The sequence below is a fragment of the Balaenoptera borealis genome (assembly GCF_965194805.1).
Source record: "Balaenoptera borealis genome assembly, chromosome: 3".
Taxonomy (NCBI): Eukaryota; Metazoa; Chordata; class Mammalia; order Artiodactyla; family Balaenopteridae; genus Balaenoptera; species Balaenoptera borealis.
In genome coordinates, this window is record NC_138866.1 from 120,884,536 (window position 1) to 120,898,103 (window position 13,568).

Consider the following 13,568-nt stretch of genomic DNA (forward strand, 5'->3'; position numbering starts at 1 on the left):
TATGGAACTATAAGATAGAACATTATTTCTTAATAGAATGCAGTAACCTTATAACGGTATACTTGAGTTAGGTATGTATTAATTATTTTGAGCTTTGAGCATTAAGATGAATCTATAATTTCATCCTATTGTTTATACAAGGATGTTTACCTTTACCGTGTTTATCAATGATATTAAAGACACCTATACAGTGTAGTCACTTAAGACCCAAATCCCACTCTTAAATATCTATGAGTCATGACCTCCTTGACATTTTGCTTTAATTGCCTCAACTCCCCACCACAACTGTAGACCAAATCTAACAAGATAAAATATAATGGGGGTAAATGCAAGGTCTTATGTTTAGGTTCAGATGCAGAAAGTAAAAGTATGATTTACCAACAGAGGTGATGAAGTTTCAGGGGGTTTTATTGATGTAAGATCACTCTTCAATGGGACTACCCCCTCAAAAGATAAATGTAATTGTAGGCTTCATTACTGCAAGTAATGGAGATAATTGGATCACACCAAGAATATTATGGTCAGTTTGGGGCACCCTATTTTTAAGAGTGACATTACAAATTAAGGCTCATCCAGAGGAAACACCAAGTTTTGAGGGGTTGTGAAAAATGGATTATGTGGCTAAAGAAACTGACTCTGTAGTCTGACAACAACCTGTAAAGCATTATCCCCATTTTACAGAAAGGAAACTGAGGCTCACAGATAATTCATGATTTATTAAAATGTAATTCAAAAGTGGTTGGCTCAGGCCCCATGTCTCTTGAGTCTTCATTTACTGTTGTTGTTTCAAAATATTGGTTTTAGTTATATTTTATAAAAGCCTGGCTGTTAACCCTTATATGAGGAAAACTTGAAACTATAGGGGAATGATTACAGATTAAATGAGGGAAAGGGAACATTCAGAGTGGGAAGATCAGTGTGAGAAGATAGTTTGGTTATAAGTTTATTAGTATTACAGAAATGTCTTATACACATTTCTCTCTTTTTCAAGGTTTTTGACTCCAGTGAAGAATCTGGGCATCTTGTTCTCGCCATAGTTATATCGGGTCATTTCTTCATTTCCCAAGGACAGACACTGTTGGTAGGTTTTATGCATATAGTTTAATATGTAGGTATATTTATCTTTGTAGCTTTACATTAATTTTGTATCCTCAAGGTTCTTCAGTCTCATTGAAATTCATCAAATTAACAAAGTCAACAAATTAAGGATTTATTGAATGTTCTATAACAGTGGGAAATAAAAAAACATAATGAATATTTCCTGCCCTAAAGGGGTTTAGGGTTTTGTTGGGAGTCAAAGTGGATCAAAGGATTGAGATTAATCGGTGTTATAAAGGATTCTTCATTGGGGAGATTGGGTTGAAGACAGGTTAGATTTATAGAGAGATGGGTGTGGGTTTTCCAGATAGAATAAAGAGCATATGCAGAGGGATAGATTTGAGAAAATAGCTAAAAGAAAACTTGAAGCATGCTATTATCAATTGATAGAGTCCTCTATAAAACTCTAATTTTATTTTATTTTATTTTTTATTAAAGTATAGTTGATTTACAAGGCTGTGTTAGTTTCTGGTGTACAGCAGAGTGATTCAGTTGCACATATATATACATATTCTTTTTCATATTCTTTTCCATTGTAGGTTATTATAAGATATTTAATATAATTCCCTGTGCTGTACAGTAAATCCGTATTGTTTATTTTATATACAGTAGTTTGTATCTGCGAATCCCAAACTCCTTATTTATCCCCTCACATTTCCTCTTTGGTTACCATGAGTTTGTTTTCTATGTCTGTGAGTCTGTTTCTGTTTTGTAAATAAGTTCATTTGTATCATATTTTAGATTCCACATATAAGTGATCATATGATATTTGTCTGATTTACTTCACTTAGTGTGATAATATCTAGGTTCATCCATGTTGCTGCAAATGGCAAAATTTCATTCTTTTTTATGGCTGAGTAGTATTCTGGTGTGTGTGTGTGTGTGTGTGTGTGTGTGTGTGTGTGTGTGTGTGTGTGTGTGTGTGTGTGTGTGTATATACCACATCTTCTTTATCCATTCAGCTGTCGATGGATATTTAGGTTGTTTCCATGTCTTGGCTGTTGTGAATAGTGCTGCTATGAACATAGGGGTACATGCATCTTTTTGAATTAGAGTTTTGTCCAGGTGTATGCCCAGGAGTGGGATTGCTGGATCATATGGTAGTTCTATTTTTAGTTTTCTGAGGAACCTCCATACTGTTTTCCATAGTGGCTGCACCAACTTACATGCCCACCAACAGTGTAAGAGGGTTCCCTTTTGTCCACACCCTCTCCAGCATTTTTCATTTGTAGACTTTTTAATGATGGCCATTCTGACCGGTGTGAGGTACCTCACTGTAGTTTTGATTTGCATTTCTCTAATAATTAGTGATGTTGAGCATCTTTTCATGTGTCTACTGGCCATCTGTATGTCTTCTTTGGAGTAATGTCTATTAAGGTCTTCTGCCCATTTTTCGACTGGGTTGTTTGTTTTTTTTGTTGTTGAGTTGTATTAGCTGTTTGTATATTTTGGAGATTAAGCCCTTGTCAGTTGTGTCATTTGCAAATATTTTCTCCCATTCCATAGGTTGTCTTTTTGGGTTTTTTTTAATCATTTCCTTTGCTGTGCAAAAGCTTGCAAGTTTGATTAGGTCCCATTTGTTTATTTTTGTTTTTATTTCTATTGCCTTGGGAGACTGACCTAAGAAAATATTGCTACAATTTATGTCAGAGAATGTTTTGCCTATGCTCTCTTCTAGGAGTTTTATGGTGTCATGTCTTATGTTTAAGTCTTTAAACGGCCTTTGTTTTAAAGTATGTTTTGTCTGATATGAGTATTGCTACCCCTGCTTTCTTGTCATTTCCATTTGCATGAAATATCTTTTTCCATCCCCTCACTTTCAATCTATGTGTTTCCTTCGCCCTAAAGTGGGTCTCTTGTAGGCAGCATATTGTAGGCTCTTGTTTTATTATCCAACCTGCCACTCTGTGTCTTTTGATTGGAACACTTAGTCCATTGACATTTAAGATAATTATTGATAGATATGCATTTATTAACATTTTAAACCTTGTTTTCCAAAAGCTCTAATTTTATAAAAATGCATACATTCTTTATTCTGAATATACGTAAACACACACATATTGTAGGAAACTTTTGGAATGAAGAAATATATAAAGGAGAAATAAGAATCTCCTTGCTTGAAAGTTCATTTTTTTAATTGAAGTATAGTTGACTTACAGTATTGTGTTAGTTTCAGGTGTATGGCAAAGTGATTCAGTTTTATATATATATATATAAATAAATATATATATAATAAATATATATATACACACACACATATTTTCAGATTATTTTCCATTATAGGTTATTACAAGATATTGAGTATAATTCCCTGTGCTATACAGTAAATCCTTATTGCTTATCTGTTTTAAATATGGTAGTGTGTCTATGTTAATCTCATACTCCTAATTTATCCTCCCCTCCCCCTTCACCTTTGGTAACCATAAGTTTGTTTTCTATGTCCGTTAGTCTGTTTCTGTTTTGTGAATAAATTCATTTGTATTATTTTTTAGATTCCACATATAAGTGATATCATATAATATTTGTTTTTCTCTGTCTGACTTCACTTAGTATGATATTCTCTAGGTCTGTTCATGTTACTGCAAATTGCAAAATTTCATTCTTTTTATGGCCGAGTAATATTCCATTGTACATACCACCTCTTCTTTATCCATTCATCTGTTGATGGACATTTAGGTTGCTTCCATGTCTTCTTGGTTATTGTGAATAGTGCTGCTATGAACATTGGGGTGCATGTATCTTTTCAAATTAGAATTTTTGTCTTTTCTGGATATATGCCCAGGAGTGGGATTGCTGGATAATAATGGTAACTCTATTTTTAGTTTTTTAAGGAAGCTCCATACTGTTTTCCATAGTGGCTGCACCAGTTTATATTCTCACCAACAGTGTAGGAGGGTTCCCTTTTCTCCACATCCTCTATAGCATTTATATTTGTAGATTGAAAGTTTATGTTTGGATTGGTATTTAGAAACAAAATGAATAAAGAAACAAGACAATTATTAACTTCCAATCAGAGAATTATACAAGAAAGGAAATGTAAGAGAAGGTTATTACATCATTTACATTGACATAATGAATTTGTACAAATATTTACTGAATATCTACGTAGGCATAATTTATTCACTTAACAATTACTGTATGCTTGGCATTGTACTAGGTGCTAAGGATATAGCAGTGAACAGCAAAGACAAAAATCCCTGTCATCATGGAGTGTCATCATTCTAGTGGGGAGAAACAGTAATAAACAAATAGGTCAAATATATTTAAAAGACATGAATTTTTGGTGAATCCCTTACACATTCTGTTATAATATGGCAGCATCCCACAGTTGTGTATTGTGATGATTCATCTTTCCACTCTAGTGGAAGATAGCCTTATCTGAATGTGAGATGACCTGCAAAGTCATCTTTGCATTCCTTGTGACTTTTAAAATTGTAGCACTACTTGTACAGTTGTGCTTTATCTGCCACTGTTAGGGCTTTTATCAGCTGCCAAGAGGTAAGATTTGTTGTTCAGCTTCGAATGTAGAATCCCAGATGGTGGACTGACGGATGCGTAGCACATAGTTAATTCTCCTTGTCAGTATCATGGGTCTTTGCTGAATGGTGACATTAATGCAGTTTGGCTTCCTCAGACATAGGGGCCCACCCTGTTCCTTGTCTCTGCTCCATTCTTTTGCACCAATGATAGATGTTGTTACAAACTTGGTATCATACATGGAATGATTTTTTGCACTGCAGTAACAAAACCAAGTTTATCAAATTCCAAGACATCACTATTGAGAAATATTGTAGGCCTACAATTTGGTGCGTGTTGTGTATACATATATAACTTGAGTAATATTTTTAAAAATCTTCTTTAAACTCTTTTTATTTATTTTTTATTATACCAAATGTTTATATAATTTCAGTGTGAAAAAAACTTACATACATTTGTTAAGGTCTCATTGTAATCTGTGAGATGGATCACAAAGAAAGAGGTGAATGATAATAAGCCATGCTCCCCAAAAAATTCACTCCGTGCATTTTGATTCCCACAGTGTACTTTTTGTGTAAATTTGTATATTCAAGATGATTTCTCAGATGTAGTCATAAGCCCGTCTATCAAGGGAGTTTACATCAGCAGATTGGGCAAGCACATCACAAGGAAGTTATTTCCAAATCTAAAGCCCAGGATGGGCTGGGTCAGGCCCTAGGCACATGCTTTCCGTTGCCATCATCACAGACTTCCTGGGTATCTCACAATATTCAGTGTGAAAATAAAAAACACCCCAAGTCTTACACCAAAATATAGGCTCTTAGAAGTATGCTTTTAGCTTTTTTAAAAAATAAGACATTTTGGGGGGTGTGGGGGGGGATTTGAGACATAGTTAACACTTATTTTGGCAAGATAGCAATGAAAACCTGAAAAGCATAAGCTATGTGTCCAGATGCAAAAGTCATCAAAGAACCATAGTCTGTCAGGGGAAAAATCCACACTGAACAAAAGATACAGTATGTCTAAATACTTTGAAATTGTAATTTGAATCGAGAGTAAATGCTGAAAAATTATGCTCAGTGTTTGCTAGAGATTAAGTGTGCCTTTTCCTGCTTCCCCCAAATAAAATCGTAGAGCTTACTATTTAATCACTCCCCAAAGTTTCAGTTTTCTCTCAGTATAAAAGCAAGAGCTACATACACATAATAAAATGTTATATGTTAATGTAATAATTCCCCTGGCTCATCCAACGTGCAAGTGCACATGACTTCAAAGACTACAATTTGGGGCAAGTATAGAAGAAATGAAAAAAACACAATTCAAGTTTCAAAACCTGTTCTTAAAATTTTATTTATAGGACACTCAGGTCATTTTAACTTCTCAGTAAGGTAAAGATGTTGCACTGTCATTTGATTATCAGTCCCCCTTGGCATGGGAAGAATGTACATTACCACATGCCAATCTGAGGGACTAGAAATAAGACTTAAAAGTACTACATTTCTTAATGACTGAGTAAGGTATTTATAAGTAAGTTTATGTTCACATTCTGCTGAGACCTCTTTATAGTCTCAGCACCTGACAATATCTAACAGGCTCCAATAATCCTATCAGGTTAAATGATGATGCAACATTTTTTAAACGAGCCAATTATTTCAGCTTACTTAAGTCATTCAGAGCCAAAAATCTGAAGAGCGAGCAAAATCAAATCTTTATTTTTATAACTATATAAATGTGATCCAAATGTGTCCACCACTAATTTTTCAAAAAGAAACATGCTGTAAATAAGCACACATATCTGCTCACTGATATGTCTATGGACTCCCTAGATGTCTTCTTGGGTTTAAATACAGACCACTCACAGCAACACATTTTTAGTAGAAAGTGTAGCATGATGTTAACCCATTTTAGGTTTTGCACATACATGTTGCACTTCTGGCTGATGATGCAGAAAGATTCTCAGCATTAAACTGTTATGCTGGGCTGCACCCACCCCTTTAAATGGCATCAATATCAATGTCATCGTCCTTGTTGTCAGACTTTACAGCTTTAACTTTCAGTACACTGGCAGTTTTTGAATACACCACCTCAATATTCTCATCTTTATCATCTTCTTCACCAGCACAAGATTCTTCCTCTGCTTCCTTCAACCATTTTATAAAAAGTTCCACTTTGACACGAATCTCTTTGGCAAGTTCTTTTGAAACATATTTCTTAGAGGCCTTTTCTGACCAGCTAAGGATGGCTTCTTCCTCCAAAAGGTCTGCATAATACATCTCCTTCAAGCTATGTGGAATCTTGGAGATGAGCTGAGCTTGGTGCATTGCTACCACACACTCCAAACAATGAAGAAGGTACCGTTGAGCTTTTTTGTTGTGACAAAATTGTAAGAATTGGTGCCCTGTATTTCTTAATTTGTTCTCTAATGTTCTTATTAAAAAGAACTTCAGTCAAAATAAGAGGGCCCATGGCTTTTACATCCAGTCTTTCTGCTTCAGCTACAATTTCTTTGTCAGATGAGTCAATACTACCTTCTTCTTTCTTTTTCTTAACAAAATCAAACAGGAGGGCTTCCCTCGTGGCGCAGTGGTTAAGAATCTGCCTGCCAATGCAGGGGACACGGGTTTGAGCCCTGGTCCGGGAAGATCCCACATGCCGCGAAGCCACTAAGCCCATGCGCCACAACTACTGAGCCTGCGCTCTAGAGCCCGCATGCCACAACTACTGAAGCCCGCGTGCCTAGAGCCCGTGCGCCGCAACAAGAGAAGCCACTGCAATGAGAAACCCGCACACCACAAGGAAGAGGAGCCCCCACTCACTACAACTAGAGAAAGCCCGTGTGCAGCAACGAAGACCCAACGCAGCCAAAAATAGAATAAATAAAATAAATAAATTAAAAAAAAACAGGTTATTGACACGCTCTTCAACAGTCCTTTCCAAATCATCACTGAGGGTTAAAACTTTTGTGTGGTCACTGATTTCATCCATTCTTCACCTTTGAGCTTCCTCTGTTGTATCCTCCCCCCAGTCATCATCTTCCTCTTCTTCCACAGCATGTGGAGGAGGACTGATTTCATTGGGTGGTGGTGGTGGTGGTGGTGTCTCACTGCTGGACACGGAGCCATTTTCCTTGTCTTTGCCCTTTCTAGTTTTCTTTTCCTTTTCTTTCTTTCCTGAACCATTGTCACTATTCTCAGGTGGGATTTTGAGAATGAACATGCAGAGTTTATGATGTGTGTCAAGCATGCCTCGATAGCCACGGGCTTTACAAGAATTACCTGTTGTTTGCTTCTTTGGATTGACATGCACATCCATTTCGGGATTCTCACACTCAGGACAGAGAACAAATTTTTTAATGAATCCATCCAACATGCCTTGCAGCTTATTCGCCTCATGAGATCCACTGACAATATAATGGTCATTCTTAACGTCAAACTGGGTCTGTGCTCCCAGTTCACAACCAAAATATTTGGTGGGATACGTTGGAGGCCAATTAAGCGCTTTGGCTATGTCAACCATGTTGACTATAATTGTCTTGATTCCATTTCCTTTGCCCTCAACCTTGGCAATCAGACGGGGCATCTTGTAGCGATAGAACTGGTCTGACACGCTGCGGTTGACGTTGACAGACATTTTGGCTCATTAGTGGCTTTATCAATAAGATGATGAGATCTTTGATTGCAACTTTTTGATATCCTCTGTCTGGAGAAGAAGGGATAACATAAACGACTGCAGGAGTTCTCAGTCTCTGACATGAAAAATTTTTTGCCACTGAGGCTGTAAGCTTCTTGCTTGTATGCTGTGTTTCCCCAATACAGGTACCAATGGCTGCACAACAGCTCGTTTTCATCAAATAAAGACATAAACCCAACGTTGCTGTCCCGGGACTGGGATGAAGTGAGGTACGCGCGAACCCGTGTCCGAGGAGCGCGGCGGAGGCAGCACAGTGAGCAGCGGCCGGGCCAGGCACCGCCAAGCAGCAGGGGCGGGCTGTCCCAGCGACGTCTGGGGTCCACACCCTTCAGCGCCCGGGGCCTGGCGACCTCTGGAATGTTCTCGCTGTCTGGAATATGGTTGTTTTCTTACTCCAGTTTCCCTAGAAAGGAAAACCTGAAAGCAAGCTTGCGTGCTGATGCTTTATTAGGAAGAAGTATAACCCCAGGGCAGTAAGAGTGAGGGCAGAAGAAAAGTAAGTAAAGAAGGAAGCTGTACTAGGTTGAATAGGGTCCCCCAAAACTCATGTCCATCCAGAACCTCCAAATGTGACATCAGTTGGAAATGGGATCTTAATTAGGTAAGATGAGGTCACACTGGACCACTTAGGGTGGTCCTTACATCCAATGGCTGGTATTTTTATAAGAAGAGAGATACAGAGATACACAGACACACATGGGAGAAGGCATGTGAAGAGGGAGGCAGAAATCAGAGTGATGTGTCTACAAGCCGTGGGAAGTCAAGTATTGCCAGCAACCACCAGAAGCTTGAAGAGACAAAGAAGGGCTCTTTCCTAGAAACAGCAGGGGGAGTCTGGCCTTACGGACACTTTGATTTCAGACTTCTGACCTCCAGAACTGTGAGAGCATAGAGTTCTGTTGCTTTAGGCCACCCTGTTTGTGGTCCATAATTATGGCAGCCCTTTCACACCCATGGGACTGATCTGATGATGGATCAGGGCCAACCACAGTCACCTGGGAGAGGAGTGCTCAAAATCACTTCTGGGCAGGGCACGTCTTGGTCCAGCACTGTATGCTCAGAGCAGTGGTCCTCGGTCCTGGGTGCACCAGAGTCACCTGGAGAGTCTGCAGAAAATGCATGAGTTCTGGTCTCACCCCCAAGGGATTCAAATTCAATAGGTCTGGGGCAGGTCCTGGTCCTCAGACAGGTCCCTCCATGCTTGCAAAATGGCTGCTAAAGCTCCAAGTGGCAAGAGGTGTCCTGTACAGTTCCTGGGGTCTCAGAACACTCTGGGCCGTGTCCAGAGGCAGGAAGCAAGAAGTCCCTTCTCAGCACAGCTTTTTACGAGCAGGGGATCCATTCCCAGAAGCCCCACCAGAACCTCTGCCTTCTGGCCAGAACTGTATCACGGGGCCCCTTCTTGACCACCACTGGCGGTGGACTTGAACAAAGCTCTCTTTACTCTTTGGGCCAGAGAGGGACCCACACCACCCCTTAGGGCAGATGCCCCCACTTGGCTCTGCCAGCAAGGAGGGAGCAGAAGGGATGGGTACTGGATAGGCCACTGGCGGGTCAGCCCCTGGCCTCTGTGCTGAGGTGTGGGAGAGCGTGTGACTGTCTAAACTCTTTTTAAAAAGATACCTTTATTGAGGTATAATTTACACAAAATAAAATTCACTAATTTTAAGTGTTCAGTTTGATGGGCTTTGATAAATGTGTATAGTTGTATAACTGCCACACAGTCATGGTATAGAACATTTCAGTTAACCCAAAAAGTTTCCTTGTGCTCTTTTGCAGTCCATCTTCTCTGTCCACCCTTGGAACCTAGCAAAACCACCGATCTGCTTTTTGCCACCATAGTTTTGCCTTTTCTGGAATTTCACATAAATAAAATCATACATTATGTAGCCCTTTTGTGTCCAGCTTCTTCCACTTAGCATAATACTTTTGAGATTCATCCATATTGTTCATTTCTTTTCATTACTGAATAATATTCTGTTGTGTGGATAAACCTAATTTGCTTATCCATTCAATTTTTGATCGACATTGGGTTGTTTCCATTTTTTGGCTGTTATGAATGATGCTGGTATAAACATTTGTATACAGCCTTTTTTTTTTAAGTCCTTCAATCATTTATTTATTTATTTATTTATTTATGGCTGTGTTGGGTCTTCGTTTCTGTGCGAGGGCTTTCTCTAGTTGTGGCAAGCGGGGGCCACTCCTCATCGCGGTGCGCGGGCCTTACACTATCGCGGCCTCTCTTGTTGCGGAGCACAGGCTCCAGACGTGCAGGCTCGGTAATTGTGGCTCACGGGCCCAGTTGCTCCGTGGCATGTGGGATCTTCCCAGACCAGGGCTCGAACCCGCGTCCCCTGCATTAGCAGGCAGACTCTCAACCACTACGCCACCAGGGAAGCCCTGTATACAGCCTTTTTGTATGAACATATAGTTTCATTTTTCTCTGGTAAATTCCCAAGAGAGGAACTGTTGCTGGGTCATATAGTACATCTATGTTTAACTTTATAAGAAACTGCAAAACTGTTTTCCAAAGTTGCATTCCTACAAGCAGTGTGTGAGGGTCCAGTTGTTCCATGTCCTCACCAACACTTGACATTGTCAGTCTTTTTAAGTTTAACTATTCTTGTGCATATGTAGTGGTATCTCATGGTGGTTTTAATTTGAATTTTCTTAATGGCTAATGATATTGACCATCTTTTTGTGTGTTTATTTGCCATTTGTGTATCTTATTGAAGTGTCTGCTTATATCTTATAACCTTGTTTAATTGAGTTGTCTGTCTTTTTATATTTGAATTGTGAGTTCTTTTACTTTTTTTGCATTTTTAAAAAATTTTTATTTTATATTGGAGCATAGTTGATGAACAGTGTTGTGTTAGTTTCAGGTGTACAGTAAAGTGATTCAGTTATACATATACATGTATCTATTCTTTTTCAAATTCTTTTCCCATTTAGTTTATTACAGAATATTGAGCAGCATTCCCTGTGCTATACAGTAGGTCCCTGTTGGTTATCTATTCTAAATATAGCAGTTTGTACATGTCAATCCCGAATTCCCAATCTATCTCTTCCCCCTCCACCCTTCCCCCCGGTAACCATAAGTTCGTTCCCTAAGTCTGTGAGTCTGTTTCTGCTTCGTAAACAAGTTCACCTGTATCATTTTTTTTTTTAGATTCCGCATATAAGTAGTATCACATGATATTTGTCTTTCTCTGACTTACTTCACTTAGTGTGATAATCTCCAGGTCCATCCATGTTGCTGCAAATGGCATTATTTCATTCTTTTTAATGGCTGAGTAATATTCCGTTGTATATATGTATCACATCCTCTTCATCCATTCATCTGTCAGTGGACGTTTAGGTTGCTTCCATGTCTTGGCTATTGTAAACAATGCTGCAGTGAACATTGGGGTGCACGTATCCTTTCAAACCATGTTCTTCTCCAGATATATGTCCAGGAGTGGGATTGCTGGATCATATGGTAGCTCTACTTTTAGTTTCCCAGGGAACCACCATACTGTTCTCCATAGTGGCTGTACCAGTTTACATTCCCACCAACAGTGAAGGAGGGTTCCCTTTTCTCCACACCCTCTCCAGCATTTATTGTTTGTAGATGTTTTGATGATGGCCATTCTAACCGGTATGAGGTGATAACTCATTGTTGTTTTGATTTGCATTTCTAAGAGTTCTTATTCTGATTACAGCTCTTTTATCAGAAATGGGTTCTGCAAATATTTCACTCAGTCTGTGGCTTACCTTTTCATTTCTTAGCAGTGTCTTTTGAAGAGCCAAAGCCTAAAATTTTAATGAATTCCAGTTTTTTCTCTTTGCATGCTATTTAGGAAATTTTCATCTACTCTAAGATTGTAATGGTATTTTTCTGTGTTTTCTTCTGGAAATTTTATAATTTTAGCTCTTAGATTTAGCCCTGTGGTTCATTATGAATTTTTAGTAGTATTTAATAACGTTACTGTTTATTATTATTTGGTATAGAGTCCCTTCTTCTCTTCTACTAAGGCAATGTGGTATTGAAAAAATTACTATGTTATGGACATAATCACAGATCTTAGAGAATCTACTTCTGGAGCCATTGAATTAATTTTTCATATATAGCGAGGGTTAAGGGTCTGGGTTAACTTTTTTGCACATACATAACAATTGTTCCAGCATCATTTATTGAAAAGGCTAACTTTTTGTCATTGAATTACCTTGGCACCTTTGTTAAAAATCAGTTTGCTGTGTATGTGTGTGTCTATTTCTAGACTCACTTTTCTGTTCTGTTGACCTAAATGTCTCTTCTTAATCCAATAACATACTGTCTTGATTACTTTAGCTTTGCTGTAATTTTTGAAATTGGTAGTGTAATTCCTCCGTGTTCTTTTTCTAAGTTGTTCTGTTATTTGCATTTTAGAGTCAGCTTTCCTGCAAAAAAAAAATAAAACAAAAACCTGCTGGGGTTTTGATTGGGATTCCTTTGAATCTATAAATCATCTTGGGGAGAACTGACATCTTAATAGAGTCTTCTGACCCATGAACATGTTATAACTCTCCATTTATTTATATCTTTTATTTATTCCATTTATTTATAAACTTTCTCTCAGCAGTGTTGTGTAGTTTTCACAATAGGTCTTATACGTATTTAGCTAAATTTATCCACAAATACTTTATAGTTAAGTTATTGTAAATAGAATTTTAGAAATCCCAATACCTAATAATTTGTTGCTAAGGTATAGAAATACAAATGACTTTTTTTTCATGTTGACCTCATGTCCTGTGATCTTGCTGAATTCATTTATTAGTTCTACAGCTTTTTTTAGATGTTTTGTCATTTTTTTCTACACAGGTGATCTGTTGTCTGTGAATAGACAGTTTCACATTCCTCCTTTCATTCAGTCTGTATACTCTGTCCAGCTCCCTGCTCTTTTTTCCCCAGATTGCACCAGCTAGGACATCCTTTAGTGAGAATCGACATCCTTGCCTTGTTCCTGATCTCGGGGGAAAAGCATTCAGTCTTTTTAATAATAAGTATAGTGTTAGCTGTAGGGTTTTTGTCAATACCCTTTATGAGATTGAGGAAGTTACCTTCTATTCTAGTTTGCTGAGAGTTTTCAGTCATGAATAGGAGTTGAATTTTGTTGAATGCTGTTTCTGCATCTACTGAGATGGTTTTTCCTTTTTTTAGTACTGTTCATGTAATAAACTTTAAAAATATTTAGTTCTTATGAATCAATGTTATTATAGAAATATTTGATTTTTTAAATTATGTGTATGTGTGTGATAAAAATAAGAATACATATTTAAAAAAC

At 38.0% G+C, this 13,568-nt stretch overlaps 1 protein-coding gene and 2 pseudogenes across 3 annotated transcripts in view; 1 reads left to right on the forward strand and 2 right to left on the reverse strand.

Annotated features, from left to right (window-relative positions):
• Nucleotides 1-13,568, forward strand: part of REC114 (REC114 meiotic recombination protein) — a gene marked incomplete at its 5' end in the record, with an annotated part of 113,253 nt that overhangs the window by 34,272 nt on the left and 65,413 nt on the right. The window contains one exon of the mRNA XM_082386931.1: nt 992-1,081. Within this exon, the coding sequence (XP_082243057.1) occupies nt 992-1,081 (90 nt within the window). The remainder of the gene's footprint in view (nt 1-991; nt 1,082-13,568) is intronic.
• LOC309626333 (eukaryotic translation initiation factor 5 pseudogene) lies at nt 3,796-7,263 on the reverse strand (annotated as a pseudogene). The gene has a single exon. The product of its transcript is annotated as a eukaryotic translation initiation factor 5 pseudogene (transcript).
• On the reverse strand, nt 7,312-8,205 carry LOC309626329 (eukaryotic translation initiation factor 5 pseudogene; annotated as a pseudogene). The gene has a single exon. The product of its transcript is annotated as a eukaryotic translation initiation factor 5 pseudogene (transcript).